Genomic DNA, 14,875 nt, shown 5'->3' with positions numbered 1-14,875 from the left:
CAGTCTTTTCTGGTTTACAACTGAATGCTGATGCATATCAAGTAATGCTGCATCAGAGAAACAGTCTTTCAGAACTCTGAAGATTGCAATTCCCCAGTGATAGCTTTTTATTTTTTTTTTGGTTCCAGCTGTATCAAATGAATTATGCCCTTGAGCAAATCCATTGGTGGACAAGCATCAGAAAATGTGTGTCCACATCACCATCTGAATAATTTGTTTAGGGTGTGAGTGGAAAATGGAGAAGTATGGGATTTTCTGAGGGGGTGGCTGGGTGTGAGCTCAACTTTTGTTTGTGCTGAAAGATTGGTGTGGCCACAGCAAGAAGAATATCATCTGTTTTTGAGATTTGTATGGAGATTGCTTAGGCTGACTTGTAATTCCGGCATATGTAGATCAGAATGAGGAGGTTTCTCAGTAGTTGTTTGCAGCTGAATTATCTGTTGCAGTTCAAAAGGTTCTGAGAAAAATGGAAGAAGGTCCTGAAGAGTAAGGAGCAATTCTGAACCTACCGTACAAAATTTCAACATAGGTGTGATTCCCGTCAGCCTCTCTTAGCAAGCACCTAATGTGATGTGGGTGCAGGTGCCCTCCAGAAAATGTGCTTAATCTAGTTTGCAATCTGCAGGGCCCATAAGAACTTATTTCTGTGGGGGCCAGGCATGGGTGACTGGTGCCTCCTGAGTCTGGGGGGGCACCAACAGAAGCTGGCAGCAGTGGGGATGTGGCTGGCGAGCACCCACAGAAGCTGCCGGCAGCGTCAGGGACAGCCCTGTCTGGGGGACATGTGCCTTCCCCCTTCCATCCCCCCGACCAGTTGCCTATGGGGCCAGGCTGTTGGGGGCCCTGTCTCTTCTCCAGCCTTTTACACATTCAGTGCCTTGAAAATATAGGGCATGTCTAGCAGCACTTCTACTAAACTAGAGATGAATGGGTAATTTGGTATGTCCGGTAAGCAAGGAGGTTTACTTTAAGAACACATTGGCCACGTGCAGATGAGTGCAGTCATGTGGTACGTGGCGCCACAGATGTATATCTGCAGCACTGCATACTGTACACTCATCTGTTCTCTGTGATGGAAGGTAGCAGCATGGGGTTTTTTGTTTGTTTGGGGGTTTTTTAACCCCAGGATATCCAGGGCTCAAAAAAAACCTATGCAAAAAACTGCAGAATGGCACACAGGGGCAGCGCATGCCACCCAAAACTGGAGCCTGGCTGGCCAGAGCCACACTCCTGCTGCTCGGAGCCTGGCTAGCAGCTGAACTGCTGCAGCCCTAGGAGGCCCCCAAGACCCCAGGTAAGGCTGCTGGGGCCAATGCTGGCCCCAGCCTCCCCTACCCCACCTGGGGCAACCTGCTGCGTGCCAGAGGATACATGGCACAGGCATTCCCTGGGGACATATAGCAGTGGCACAAAGTGTACTGCTGCTTCTTGTACCTGGGTAAACCAACATGCATGCTCATGTGGATGCAGCTATTGTGGTTTTAGATGAATATTCCTTCACCTGGCAGCTAGTGCTGTTTACTGTGCTGGCCAGTGATGTCCACAAACTGTCCATACTGCTCCACATGTGCTGACTCATGAAAGGGAACAGTGCAACTGCATAGCATTGTGGGAAGATTTATTGGTCTGCCAGTGGAACAGCACAGATCCAGCTAGTCTCTTCCTCTTTGGAAAGTGGCTTGCATGGAGTAGTATAGCATGGTTGAGAGCATCACTTCCTGGTATGGTATGTTTTCAGTGTAGACCTACTGTGCTATGCACAGAGGCTGGCTGGTGAGTTAATGTTTCCAAAGGCACTTTATGCATGTATATTTATCTGATCACATTACGTTCAAGGCTAGCCACCTGGCTTTTAGGAGATAGAAGACTTTGTAGCATCTCTGGCACTTGAATCACATAGTACAGTCTAAGCTTGAGCAGAAGAATGCACCATGGCTCTTTAGGTACTACTTGTAGACAGCAGCATAGATATACTGGTCTAACAGTACAGCTCAGAGGAAGTGAATAAGGCTAAGGCTCCACTTAACTTTGCTGGTATAACAATGTTAGCTAAGGGCATAGTTCAGTTAAATTTCAGATGGGAAAATTTGAGGTTGGATATTAGAAAGAGCTGTCTTGCTATTAGAGTAGTTAAGCACTGGAAAAGGCTACCCAAGGTGGTTGTAGAATCTCTATCCAAGGATGCTTTTGAGAGCAAGATGGGCAGCCACTTAACTGGGATAGTCTGTCAAGGATAATCCTGCCTTGTGGTCCTTTCCATCCTTGCATATGTATGATCACAGCCCTAGTGTAGATGTAGTTGCATTGAGCTGCCCCCCCCACCCCCCCAAGTGTTTTTTGCTAGTGTAATATTTCATGTAAGTAACTAGTAACAGGCTATACTGGCAAAAGAGTACTTTTGTTGTGATAAACAGCATCTGCCCCAGGAGAGTTGGCTGGTATAGAGGTACTGGCAAACCTTTTGTGGTATAGACTTGTGCTAAAATATTCGTGGTATTGTCCTTGGTACCAGCCAGTGTGGCATCCCTACCGAAGTGGCACATTGCTACCGATTGTCATGACCTGGCATGAGTAGTTTTGCATGGTTACTTCTAACTTGGTACAGTTAATAATTCTGTTGCACAAGTATATACCAGCACTCCGTAGAGACCACGCACCCCAAAGGAGACAGCATGACTGGCACTGGTGTTTTGAAAATAAGTTTGGCCTGGTATACAGAGCAGCTGAGCAGTGCATGATTCTCCTGGAAAATCTCAGTAACATGAATGCTGTGGGCTGCTTTTGGCCTCCATTAGGCTGAGGCTGGCTGAAAACACAGCTAGAATTAAGCACATATCTGAATTTTAGAAAAATAAAATTATTTTCCTGGGATGGAAAAGCAAGGGCCTGGGAAGGTCTGTAAGTTTTGTGGGGTGTTTGCAATAGGTTCTCTGAAAACATGGCTTTTGCCCGCCCTGTGTACCAGTTGCTAAATTGGGGTGATAATACTTGGCTAGTTTGGAAGGGCGTAGTGAAGATGCTTATGTTAATCTATGTCCTTACGTAATATCTTCCCTCGTAGTATCTCAAAACACTTTCTTGAGTTGCTAATACTATCTTGACATGTTACCGATTGAATTTAGCCATTAAAGACTGTCTGATTAATGGTGTAGTAGAGGGAATCGTGGTTGTTCACGTAGGGTTAAACAATTCATGGATGTTTCTTTCCTGCTGATTTTAGCTTCCTATTCAAGCATTGTCCCTAACCCTCATCCTGACCAAGTACCCAACCTCATGCAAAGTTAGTTGTGCTGTTGACCCAGATAAGCTACCCTGGCTGGAAGTATAAGTTGGTGCTTGGGTGCCGTATTTATTTGGAAGGTAATGTGTGCTGAGGATACAGGCAAAACCACCTTAGTGCTGTAGTGCCTCATGCTCTTTTCCCAAGTGCACCCAGAAGGGCAGACATGTTTTTCCACCACTTGGTCAGAAAAGTAGTTGCCAGAGTAGCTCAGTCCACTGCAGTCCAAAACCCATAGGATTTAACACAAGAAATCATGCATGCATGGCAGTTATGAGGCTCAGTAACTCAGGCATGGCTTTGCAGAAAGACTGCTTGCAAATAGGCCAGGTTAACTGAATACAGATCACCCAAGTTTATTGTGGTGGAGATATACCTTAAGAGACTTAAAATGAGCTGTCACGGGAGCAAATCGATACACTTCTTCTATAGTATACACCAAGCTATCTATGACTGGGAGAATTATTTTTAACAAAAGGAGTATTTCAGAGCTGAAATCATACATGAAATAAGCATTGTTATACAGATAGTGGTTTAATGGATGAAGTTTGGTATTTGAAATAAAAGTCAGACTTAACAGCGTTCATAGATGCTAGGTCAGAAGGGACCTTAACAGATCATCGAGTCCAACCCCCTGCCCTGGGCAGGAAAGAGCACTGAGGTCAGATGACCCCAGCCAGCTTGGATATGTATGTATGCTATGGCCATCCCTGAGCTTGCAGTGGATGTATGTGCACATAGCTCTGGTTCAAAATGCTCCCCTAACGTATTTCTTGCCACATAAATTGAATTACACTAGAGAGAGAAATATGTACGTTAAGTCTACCTGAAATATGTAGGAATAAGCACGGGGTATTTTTCAGTTTCTGTTTAAATAACTAACGTTTAGTCTTCTTGAAACTAGTTTTGGTCAGAAATCATGTCTTTTATTTTAATTTTTTGATATGCAAAGCTCTTCATCTCACCTAGGCTGCCAAACCACCATAAAATGTTAATCTCTCTGACGGTACTGAAATAAACTTCGTGTGGACAACAAGCCCTGAAAGATTTTTGTATCACTTTGTCAGCCTCCTGCTTTTCTTTTACACTGTTGATTTATAGCAAATTAAAAGCTGTGTTTTGAAGCCTGTGAGGGAAAAGGTGATGAAAAGGTCTTGCTCACTGTATACACTTGGTCCTAAGCACTGCTAAACTCTGCTCTTAATAACAGAGTGAAATTTGAAATCAGTGCTCTTGCTTATGTAAGACCTTACCGTGAAAGCCACCTTGTCACGGTGCTACAGCATTTGTTAGCTAACGTCAATACTGGTTTGTTCCTCAAGTGAATACACATGCTGGTAGCTAACTTCTCTTCTGTTTCCATTTGTTAAATTTCCATTTGTTGAGATTTTTAGCTGTACTTATGAAAACTCTTTGTAATTTTCATAACCTTTTATTATTTGAAAGTAGTCTTATCTATTAGAGACTAATGCTGAAGCAGCCCTATGTAAAATACTGCTGTGGGTAAAGTTGGAGAAGCACTCTTGTTAATAGGTCCTGTTCTCACACTTGCAATTTGATAACATTTAAGTTAAGGGGATGATGATTCCTATTTTTTGTCTCCAGCCTAAAGGTGACCATACCCGCTCCCATTCACAGAAAGTTAGGGTTAGAGGGGACCTCAGGAGGTCACATCTAGTCCACCCCCCAGCTCCAAGCAGGACCAGCCGCAACTAGATCATCCCGGCCAAAGCTTTGTCTAGCTGGGTTTGGAGACATTCCAAAGATGGGTGTTGAAAACCATCACCACCTCTCTGGGTAACCTGTTCCAGTGCTTCACCACCCTCCTAATGAGACAATTCTTCCTAATATCTAACCTAAACTTCCCTTGCTTCAACTTGAGCCCATTGCTCCTTGTTCTATCATCTGCCACCACTGAGAACAGCCCAGCTCCAGCCTCTTCTAACCCACCCTTCAGGGAGTTGAAGACCGCTATTAACCCCCCCATAGTCTTCTCTTTTCTAGACTAAACAAGCCCTGTTCCCACAGTCTTTCCTTACAAGTCATGCTCCAGCCCCCAGACCATTTTCATTTCCCTCTGCTGGACTCTTTCCAACTTGTCCACGTCCTTTCTGTAGTGGGGGGCCCAAAACTGGACCCAGTACTCCAGATGTGGCCTCACCAGTGCTGTATAGAGGGGAAAGCTACTTTTCATTCTGCATACACAGAACAGGACGTAGTACAGCATAACCAAAAGCTTCTGTGCGGAGGGTCTGAGGTTGCTGTATTGTACTATGGGAAGCTGGTTTCCATGTTACTGGTCTCCACAATGGCAGAATTTTTCTGGGAAGTTGGGAATGAATAGGTAAAATAGGTTTAAAATATATGGCTCCATTGTAATTAATAGGAAAGCTAAGATTTCACTTGTGATGTTCAGGTGTCTGAGTTCTGGAGTTTTTAGAAAAATATCTTTTCTTTATCAAAAATGAATTGGCCAAATGAAAATCAAGGTATGTAGCCCTCCTGAACAGAAGTATCTTTTCCAGGGAGTATTTTGCTTGGATGAGAGGGACCTTGGACAATCCTAACCGCAAAAAGCTCTGAAGAGCTTGGGATGGGATGTGCAATGCCATATGCAAAGCCTGTTAGGGAAGTTTATTCATTAAGGGCTGGTTAGAGCAAGAATGCAAAGGAAACCCAAAGGGAACAAGAAGCCTGTCTCTTGCCTTGCCCAGACCAGCTCAGCAAGGAAATGGGATTGGTAAATGCCCAGCCTGTAAATTGAGGGATAAGTTGGAATGTGAGCCAAGCGCTCAGAAGAAAGAGGTTAGGATGGGCTACAGCCATAGTTCTGCACCAGCAACCATTGCTTTCATATGTGCACCTTTTTAAAGAAGGCAAATGGGAAAAATAACTTTGGGAAATACTTACCCACATGCATCACTGTCTTTGCTGAAATTTTCATTCATGTTTCTGTTGCCTTTTTCTCCTTGACTGTCTTGTCTTCCTTCCTCCCAGGATCTCAGCTGTCATTGTTCTATCTCTTATATGCAAAGAAACATGGTCATGTATTGCTGTCTTCACATTATTCTGGTTAGGCCTTTTATGCAGGTTTTTTTTCCATAATACTTCAACCCGTGATAGCTAGTGAAGTCGGTTAGACCAGGGCTGGCCAACCTGCAGCACACAGGTCCCAAATGATGCGGACACAGCCTCAGTGTGTGGCACACAAGAGACTGGGGAAGAGAAAGGTAGCAAGCTGGAGTGGCACAGAGGGGAGAGCATGGAATTTTAATTTGTGGCATGCCCGCCTGAAGGGGTGACTCCCATTGGGTTACAGTTTGATGCTTCCCTCTTCCAGGTGCTGTGACATGAGCACATATAACAGCCTGGGGTAACCAACGAAGGCTAGCATTTTCTAACCATTACTTCCTGCAGTTGCACGAACCCATTAGCAAAAGCCTTCTTTCTTTATAAATAGCTTGATAATTTTAAAATATTTTTATAAGGTCTAGATTTACCAAACCTAACATGTAGCTGGCTGTGTTCCTTTTCAGTAAACACAGGTAAGATGTTTGCAGGCGGGGTTGTCAGTCAATTTGTATTTTTAAGCAAGACAAAGGCTCCGTTGCTATTAAAACAAAGCTACAGGAAAGCCATCCTTTGAGCAAAGGTAGAGAAAGGCAGACGAGTCATAGTTCCAAACCCATGTCTGACATGACAGTGTTTTGACTAAGACTAGAAGCTATTATCAAATTAAAGTTACTTGATGAACTTTCACTACATGAGCTACAACGATGAATAAACTTAATCTGCACCTGGAGAAGGAAGACAGGTTGAAACTGCAATTAGGATGAGGAGTTAAAGTCAACCATGGAGCCATAAGGACTAAGACACTCTTTTATATTACCTGTGGGCTGTCACCTTTTAAATAGCAGAGACTTTAGGGCTTTTACATTAAAGAAAACTTTTACTTTAGAGTAGTTTGGTTGATTAGATGATTAGGCCTAAAATTTGGCTGTGGATGGGGGGCCAAGTTCTGTCTAACAAACCCCGGTTGCAAATACTAACTACATTGACTAACTGCAGCAGAATAACTTCAGATGTGCACATGAGTAAATTAAATCATAATGTGGCGCCATGCTCTCAACACCAAGAAAACGAGGGGGGCAGATTCTAACAGCACCCAAAAGTGAGGACCCAACCCTGGAAATGTTGAAGCCAGCAAAATCTGCCAAGTGCAGGTTAATACTAACACTCTGCAACTACTGTTGAATGAATTGCCTTGATCCTTTTGTAATATGTAAAAGTGTCATTGGTGAATTTTTAGCCAAACTTAGTTTTTTTTGTGCTTTGAAAAACTTCTGTATGCAGTCCTTCCTTAAACAAAATAAAAGCAACCTCTCTTGGTTTTTATGCTGAGCTGGTAAATGGATTGGCTTGGCTGGAGATTTGTAGTTGCTCATCACTTGCAGATCACCTGGAAAAAATTACAAAGACGTAGACAAAATATTTTAAAAGCTCGCACGGTTTGCAGGGTGTGGTGAAGACAATCTTTCATGTACGGTGCCAAAAGGCCAGGGTGTGACCTGGAAAAAGAATCCTGCTTGTTTAATTGAGAAGCCTTTTTTGAAAGAGAGAGATGGGTGGCAGTAAACTGCTGCATCATGGTTTTCTGTTTTGACCTATTTTAAAATATGTTCTAAAAATCTTTGCATGTGCAATACGAAGCTTGATCAGCATCTAGGATTACAGCATCTAAAACAAAACATGTTTGGGGGGGTGTTGTAAGCATTAGCCATTTACATGGTAAATAAATTTTTTGTTAGCATTGATCTAGAGAGGTGGTAAGCCTGTAGGCTCAAACCCATGTGTGGGACCTGGATTGGGAGGAGACCAAGCTGGCTTTAATTGTTCCTTGGTGTAAGTAGGTTTGTATCAAATTCTACAGAGACAGTTTCAAGTCTAGTGTTGTCCTGACATGTTCCGATCACTCTTGGTAGTTTCGGATAATACTCCCTTTCTAACTTGAAAATCTGTCACTTCTATTTAACATGGTTTAGTCCTATACTAGGCCTTCACTAGAAACTGTTTTTGGTTAATGGTGTGATATGTATTTATTTTTAACAATATTTCTATACCATCAAAAGCCCTTATATAATCACTGTTTATACTAGCCAAAAAAGTCCTTGTGCTGTTTTTTGGCCTATTTCATTTGGTGCTAAATCATTGTCTTTGCTAGTATAAACAGTGACTAAGCTATAGTTATAATGACAAAACTTTTCTAGCAGAGATGTAGCTTTTTTGGAGCCAGATGAAAACCTGCAAAGGAACTCAATTATAAAAAGCTGAGATATTCTTGGTGGTTCTCTAAAACTTTATTTTTTTTCCCATCATCATGCCAGAGCTCTTTAGAAAGTTTTATGACCCTGAATTGTTTTTGGTAAAATGAGACTGAAACTGACACTTTTACCTTGCCATTTCAAAGACAGACATTTCCTTTTCTTTTTTACCATAAAACAGTGGTTATCAACCTTCTTAGACTCAAGGCACCCCTTGGAAAATGCCGGCTCTTAAGGTTTCACTCTCTCTTTTTGACTATGGAAAAAGAATAGGGTGATTTCTGTTAGAAAGAGTTTGGAAAGACCACAACAGGTAAGATTTTGTTTGATGCTTTCAATTGTTACGCAAAATCTCTGGGTTTATCTTTTGAATCCACATGTGTGTATTTGCATATCTAACAGTGCTAATATTGTGGAGCACCCCATAGTAGAGCTGTGCGAAATGGTATCATTCCTCTTTGACATCCGTTTCGATGGAAGAGTGTTTCATTTTGAGTTTGTTGTTTTGTTTTGTTTTGTTTCAAAAGCACTGTTTCATTGAAACTGTTTTGATGCTGTTTCACCCACCCAGCACTGGGAAGATCAGTGCCGCTGCTGGCCACAGCCAGCAGCACCAGCCTCCTGTCATCTGGCAGGCAGAGCAGAGGCTCACCCACACCAGCCCTGCAGCCCTCCCGGGAGCTCACCCACACCCTGGGGTCAGCAGCAGCACCGGTGTTCCTGGCACAGGGTGTGGGCTGTGCATAGCACCAGTCCCAGCCAGCAGCAGCAGCCTCCTGTCATCCAATAGGGAGATCGGGGGCTCAGCCCCAGGAGGAGTCTGGCACAGCCCTGCAGCCCTCCTGGGGGGTGGGTCCGGATCTGCCTGCCGGATGATAGGAAGCTGCTGCTGCTGGCTGAGACCGGCGCTGAAGCCAAATAAGCCTGGCTTTGAAACTCAAAACGCTTTGAAACTTTTAAAACGTTTCAAGTGCCCTTGTTTCATTTCGGTTTTGCTGTGTCCAGCTCGACAAGCTTCAAAACAAAACATGGGGTGAAATTTCACACAGCCCTACCCCATAGTACTCTTCAAACGATCTCATAGTCACCCTAGGGTGCTATAGCACCCTGGTTGCTATTAAGAATAAAAAGCAAAATAACTGTCCGCAAAAACTGTTTCCAAACCTATTGTAGTATATTGCAGATGTCATAAATATGCTTGAAGTACATAAGGCCCGCAAAGGTCTTCAAGGAGGCTGGGACTGTATCTTTTACAAGGGTGCATAGCCTTTGCAGCCATTTAAAAGCCTTTCTCTGTCAGTCAGGAACACAAAAGCAAGCATAGGGATGAAACTATTGTTCGTTTTATGCTTGGTGTCACTATTATATAATTTTCCTCTGTTATGTTTCATTGACAACTTACAAGTGAGCTATGCGTTTTACAGCTTGTAAGACATAGCACATCTTTTTTCTTTTCTTTTTTTACCCATTATGTCCTTGTTTGGATATTTCACTGAGTGAAGATTTAATTTATAGACTTGCTTAGAAGGATCAGACTTAACTGAATATTATTGGTTTTATATGGTATAAAGCTACTGAAACCAGTTTATACCCTTAGATGTGAATGCACATTTCTTTCAAATGCCGTCTTTGAAACATGAGGTTTTCTGTACTTATGTGATCACATGTTTACTGAGCAGCTGTGACTCCTTTTTTTCTAATATTATATACACAGCCTTACACAATGGCATTTGAGCTGACTCATAAAGATTTTATTTCCCTAGATGTTGAAGAACAGATTCTGGATTTGCATCTCTATTATCATATGTATTTTCATGTTCACTTATTCATCCCATGTGCTATATGCTCTGTTGTTTACCTAAGAGGAAAATTAAATCTCTTAATGGTATCGTCTGTATGCATGCATCTTTTATATAGATTGCTGAGTAGATAAGATATAGCTTGAAGTGGTTATGTTTACTTGATAATGAAATATTTGTTTTAAGGGGAAATCAGTTCTTAAAATATCTGAACAAAATACATTGTTAAGCTGGTGAAAATTAAGTGATTTTTTTTTTTTTTTTTTTTAAGAACATGGGACTTTAACTCAGGAATAAGGGGATTTTGGTTAACTTTCTCCCTCCTTCTTTCCCCTAGTCACCTTTCCAGTCAATACTGCTCTTCTCCACAGGATAACTACATCTATTTACACTGTTCTTAAAACAATTTTTCAGGGAGAGACTTCAGACTTAGACTTGTTTAGAGTTTAGAATTGTTTTCTAGACTTTTAGAAAACAATTTTTCAGGGAGAGACATTGTTACATTTAGTTAACAATGTAATTGGAAATAAAATAGTTATTTTAATGAGAAAAGACTTGAGTCCTGGTAAGGGAGAGTTAAGAGCATGTGTAAACATAAACAGTACAAATAATCCCAGTCTCCCAATGTTTTCCTACTCTTTCCACAGATCCACTGGGCATAGGGGGTTTTCCTTCAGACTTTTTAGTCCTGTATTTGAACTAAAAACCAAGGCAGCATTCTTCTGGTGCTGAAGCACTTGGTCTTCCTGAATACAGTGAGGATACCATAATAGCAAGGTGGAGCTTTGCACATTCACAATGTGAAAAACAGCCATATTGCACTTGTGCAGATCTCTTTATCAGCAATGTTGCATGCAAGCTGACACTCCCCAGTTTGCAGGCCTGAAGATCAGATGCAAAATAAATGGGCATACTGGGAATTGTACAGCTGAGAGAATGGGGAGAGCGCTGTCAAGGTGCCTGTTGGCTGACCTTCCCTGGGTGCTAACTCTCTGCAGATTTTCTGTTTTAAATGCAGTTGCTTACTTCCAGAAATCCACAGTTAAGTTCAGCCAACGAACTTTGCTGTTACCCCTTTTTTCCTACGTACTCTGAGAACAAACAAATTCCCAGACCACTTTATCAATCACATAAATTAAGTTTAAAAATAAAGTAAAAACATTTTTGTGCTCACTAATGTATTAGTTGCACAGTTCACCTAAGGCAACCAGTTGCTCTCATGGGACAGAGTTAAGATCAAAGGCTGACATTTAAAACCATGTTATGTGCAAAGAGATCACTTATTTCTAGGCTTTCTTGAGTTCTAGGATATGTATTATACCTATTCCGGGGAGGAAAAAAAATATATATATATTTTCCTGTTTTTGTTTTATGGTTTTGGACTGACACGTGATTATTTCATATAAAACACTTTTGCAACATGAAATAGTATACAGGAGTTAAGACATTTAGTCCTTTTACTTTTTAATAAGGTAATTGACTAGACCAATTACTTTATTAATTAGATGTCCATGCAATGCACTTGTGTATGATGCTGACAGCATGATTGCTGACTTCTTAAGAAGCTGGTACTATTTGTATGAATCTCATCTCTCCAGTGTAGCTGGCATAAAGTCTGTTCATGATGCACAGTACATTGCATCACACACGCTGGACTTCCTAGGGATTTGTAGATATTGTTGTGGTGTTCTGCGCTGTCTCTTGACAATAATCTGCTACCCTGTTTTGATAGTGTCTTGGAAGAAGCACAACTTGATATACCTTGGCAGGCAGATGCTGCAGAGCTAGAGTTATATTAATTTAACAGAATGTGCCATCTCATTGCAGGAGAGCAGATATGGCCTCTGTAAGAAGTACATACAATATAAAGAAAATTGAGCTCGCTTGAGCAGATCAGGAAATGTGCAAAGAGAAGAAACACTATTGCTGTTTGATCAGTACCTTTGGTACTTGAGTCGGGGGCTTGTCTAATACATGAGAGGTTTTTTAAAAAAAATAATTAAAGAAGACAGGGTGTTTTTAAAAGTTTTTTATTTATTCATTCATTTTTAATGTCTTGCCATAGTAGCTAGCACAGTAATGGTACAAGCAAAGAACTGTCTGTATGCATGTGTGGGTCTCTGCCCCAGAGAGTTTCCAGTCAAAAATGTTAGTTAAAAATGCCTCATTTCTCAGCTTAGATAAATTTTGTGCCAACAGTTTAGAAATATGACTCACCTAAGACCAGATTCTGCCATGCTTACAATGCTTAATTCAACTAGTTCCTTATGGGGAAAGTTACTATTTAAAGATACTGCTCATATATGAGTAGCATTTCTCCCACCTCCCCTGAAGGAACTAATTTTATTAAATGTGAGTAGGTCTGGCCTTCAGGTCAGGCATCTCTGGATTTATTTAATGTATGGCCAATTGTATATGATCACAAGTTATCTAAGAGACAAACAGGAAACAGCTTTTCATGTTGGAAAATGACCCTTCTATAAGATGTATGTTAAAACAATAGCTTTCCTTTTAAATAAACCTAAATGACATATTAGTAGGGAAGATAAGCGTCCTGGTCTTCATGCTGGCCTGTTCTTAGTCATGTGAAATTTGAAAGCGTTTTTTACATTTGATGCTCTTTAGCTAAATGAATGGTCTTTGCTGATGTATTGCTTAAATAGCAGTCGCATGATAAAATTTTTACAGCTTGATTGGGGCATTTGGTTCGTTGGTTGTTTTTTGTTTGTTTGTTTTTTCTTTCACTCATACGCGTACAGTACTGAGATGATCACATTTAGAGCATGACTATGACCCTACCTACTAAGAGTGACTCATTTGGTTTATGTTGCCATTTTCAAAAGCTGTGCAACACATAGATATTCTTAGTCATATCTCTTCATTTACTTTGTCTTCTTCTATTCCTTACTTAAACTAAAGGCTATTCTCCATATCTTCTTAGATCTGTTTTGGTTTTTTTAGTAAGTTTAAATTGGAGGTGCTTCTTGCTGCCAGAAGGAGCCCTGTTTGACTCTTCTGAGCTTAGTTTGCAAGGGTGACCAGATTTGCTTTGAAATCTTCGAGACAATAAACATCTAATTTCTCCAGTTTTTATAGATACAGTTTTCAAAGCGTAATCCCTGTTGGAATCTTTCTGTATAGACGCTTGTTGCTTTTTCTTTTTTTGCATTCCCTAAAACACTCGTGCTTAATCATTTTAGGCTCCTGATACCCCTCCATATTTCCTCTGAGTTTTGGCTCCCCAGTGCAATAATTTACTGCAGCTCTTAATTCCTGGGTTGGGGGGGGAGCGGAAGAAGAAGCTAGCACTTGACTCCTCACGCAGGAGCCAGCAGGGACACGTGTGAGATTATCTAGAGATAAGTCTATGCTTCCAGGGGCCAAGTGAGGAAGAGCAAATGCTTCTGTTCTCATATTCTGCAGCATCCTTAATAGGAGCCTTTGAGAACTGCTCCCCTAAAAGGAACAAATGGTATTCCTGGGTGTAATAGCTGTACAGCAGTTGTTTGTGCTTGTTTTCCCTCTCTCCCATTTATCATAGTGGAGCACTCTTTCCATTAGTTTTATTTCTTTTTCTTTTCTAGGACAAAGCTGAACTATAACCCTCCAAAGGACGATGGATCAACTTACAAGATTGAACTTGAAGGGATATCAGTCGAAATAATGAAAGAGATACTAGATTACATCTTCAGTGGGCAGGTATGGCATTAAATAGAATTACTGCATGCCTATCACTAAATCTGCAATGCTAGTTAAAGGCAAAGCCTGCTTTTTGTGTTCTGTTGCTGTTGCAAAAGGCACAGACTTAAGTCCTGTGTTGTTAAGAGTTTGCTATAAAACTGCTTCTGTAAAGCAGTAAAGCCGCAATGTAGGCTATAGGTATGAACCAAAAAGTAAGCATGTCTAATGAGTTTCTATTGATCTGCTTAGTCTTGTGGCTCCCAGGCAAAAAAAAACAAATAATGCTAAACCTTTTTAAACACCACCAGTCTTTCCACTGAGCTAGTTTAAAGCAAATTTATTAGCAGCTGTGAAAGGTGTCTGGACTGGCTGCCTTAAGATAGCAGATGATCACAGAACATGTACCTTGGGGTTATTCAAGTACTCCACTTCACTGTCTTGCCAATAACTTTGATCTGTTATGGGTTACAAGGTTGTTTAGTTTTCATGTCCATTCAATCCTTGCTAGTACCTGGTAAGGCTGCCAACTAAGCACAAATTTTTAATTTATTTTTGTGCTATCTCTTGGGAGCCAGACTAAGAATTGTCAAATTCTTAGTCTGGCTCAGGGGCTGGCTTCCCGGATTAAAGACAACAAGAAGTCTTTTTTTAAATACATAGGGAGTAGAAAGAAGGCCCCAGGAAATGTGGGGCCCTTGCAGGACAAGATGGGGAATCTGGTTGTCACGCCAGACGACAAAGCCAACATATTAAATAACTTCTTTGCCTCTGTCTTCCTCAGTAAGGACCAGAAC

The 14,875-nt window shown here is 41.3% G+C and overlaps 1 protein-coding gene across 1 annotated transcript in view; it reads left to right on the top strand.

Moving 5' to 3' along the window:
- GAN (gigaxonin) overlaps positions 1-14,875 on the top strand; it is a 53,266-nt gene that overhangs the window by 9,907 nt on the left and 28,484 nt on the right. Inside the window, exon 2 of the mRNA XM_019505489.1 lies at positions 13,985-14,099. Coding sequence (XP_019361034.1) covers positions 13,985-14,099 — 115 coding nt within the window. The remainder of the gene's footprint in view (positions 1-13,984; positions 14,100-14,875) is intronic.

Source organism: Gavialis gangeticus, unplaced genomic scaffold, assembly GCF_001723915.1.
Source record: "Gavialis gangeticus isolate Ggan-Ray unplaced genomic scaffold, GavGan_comp1, whole genome shotgun sequence".
Classification (NCBI taxonomy): domain Eukaryota; kingdom Metazoa; phylum Chordata; order Crocodylia; family Gavialidae; genus Gavialis; species Gavialis gangeticus.
Note: the sequence above shows the minus strand (reverse complement) of the source record. Positions and strands in the feature narration are given on the sequence as shown.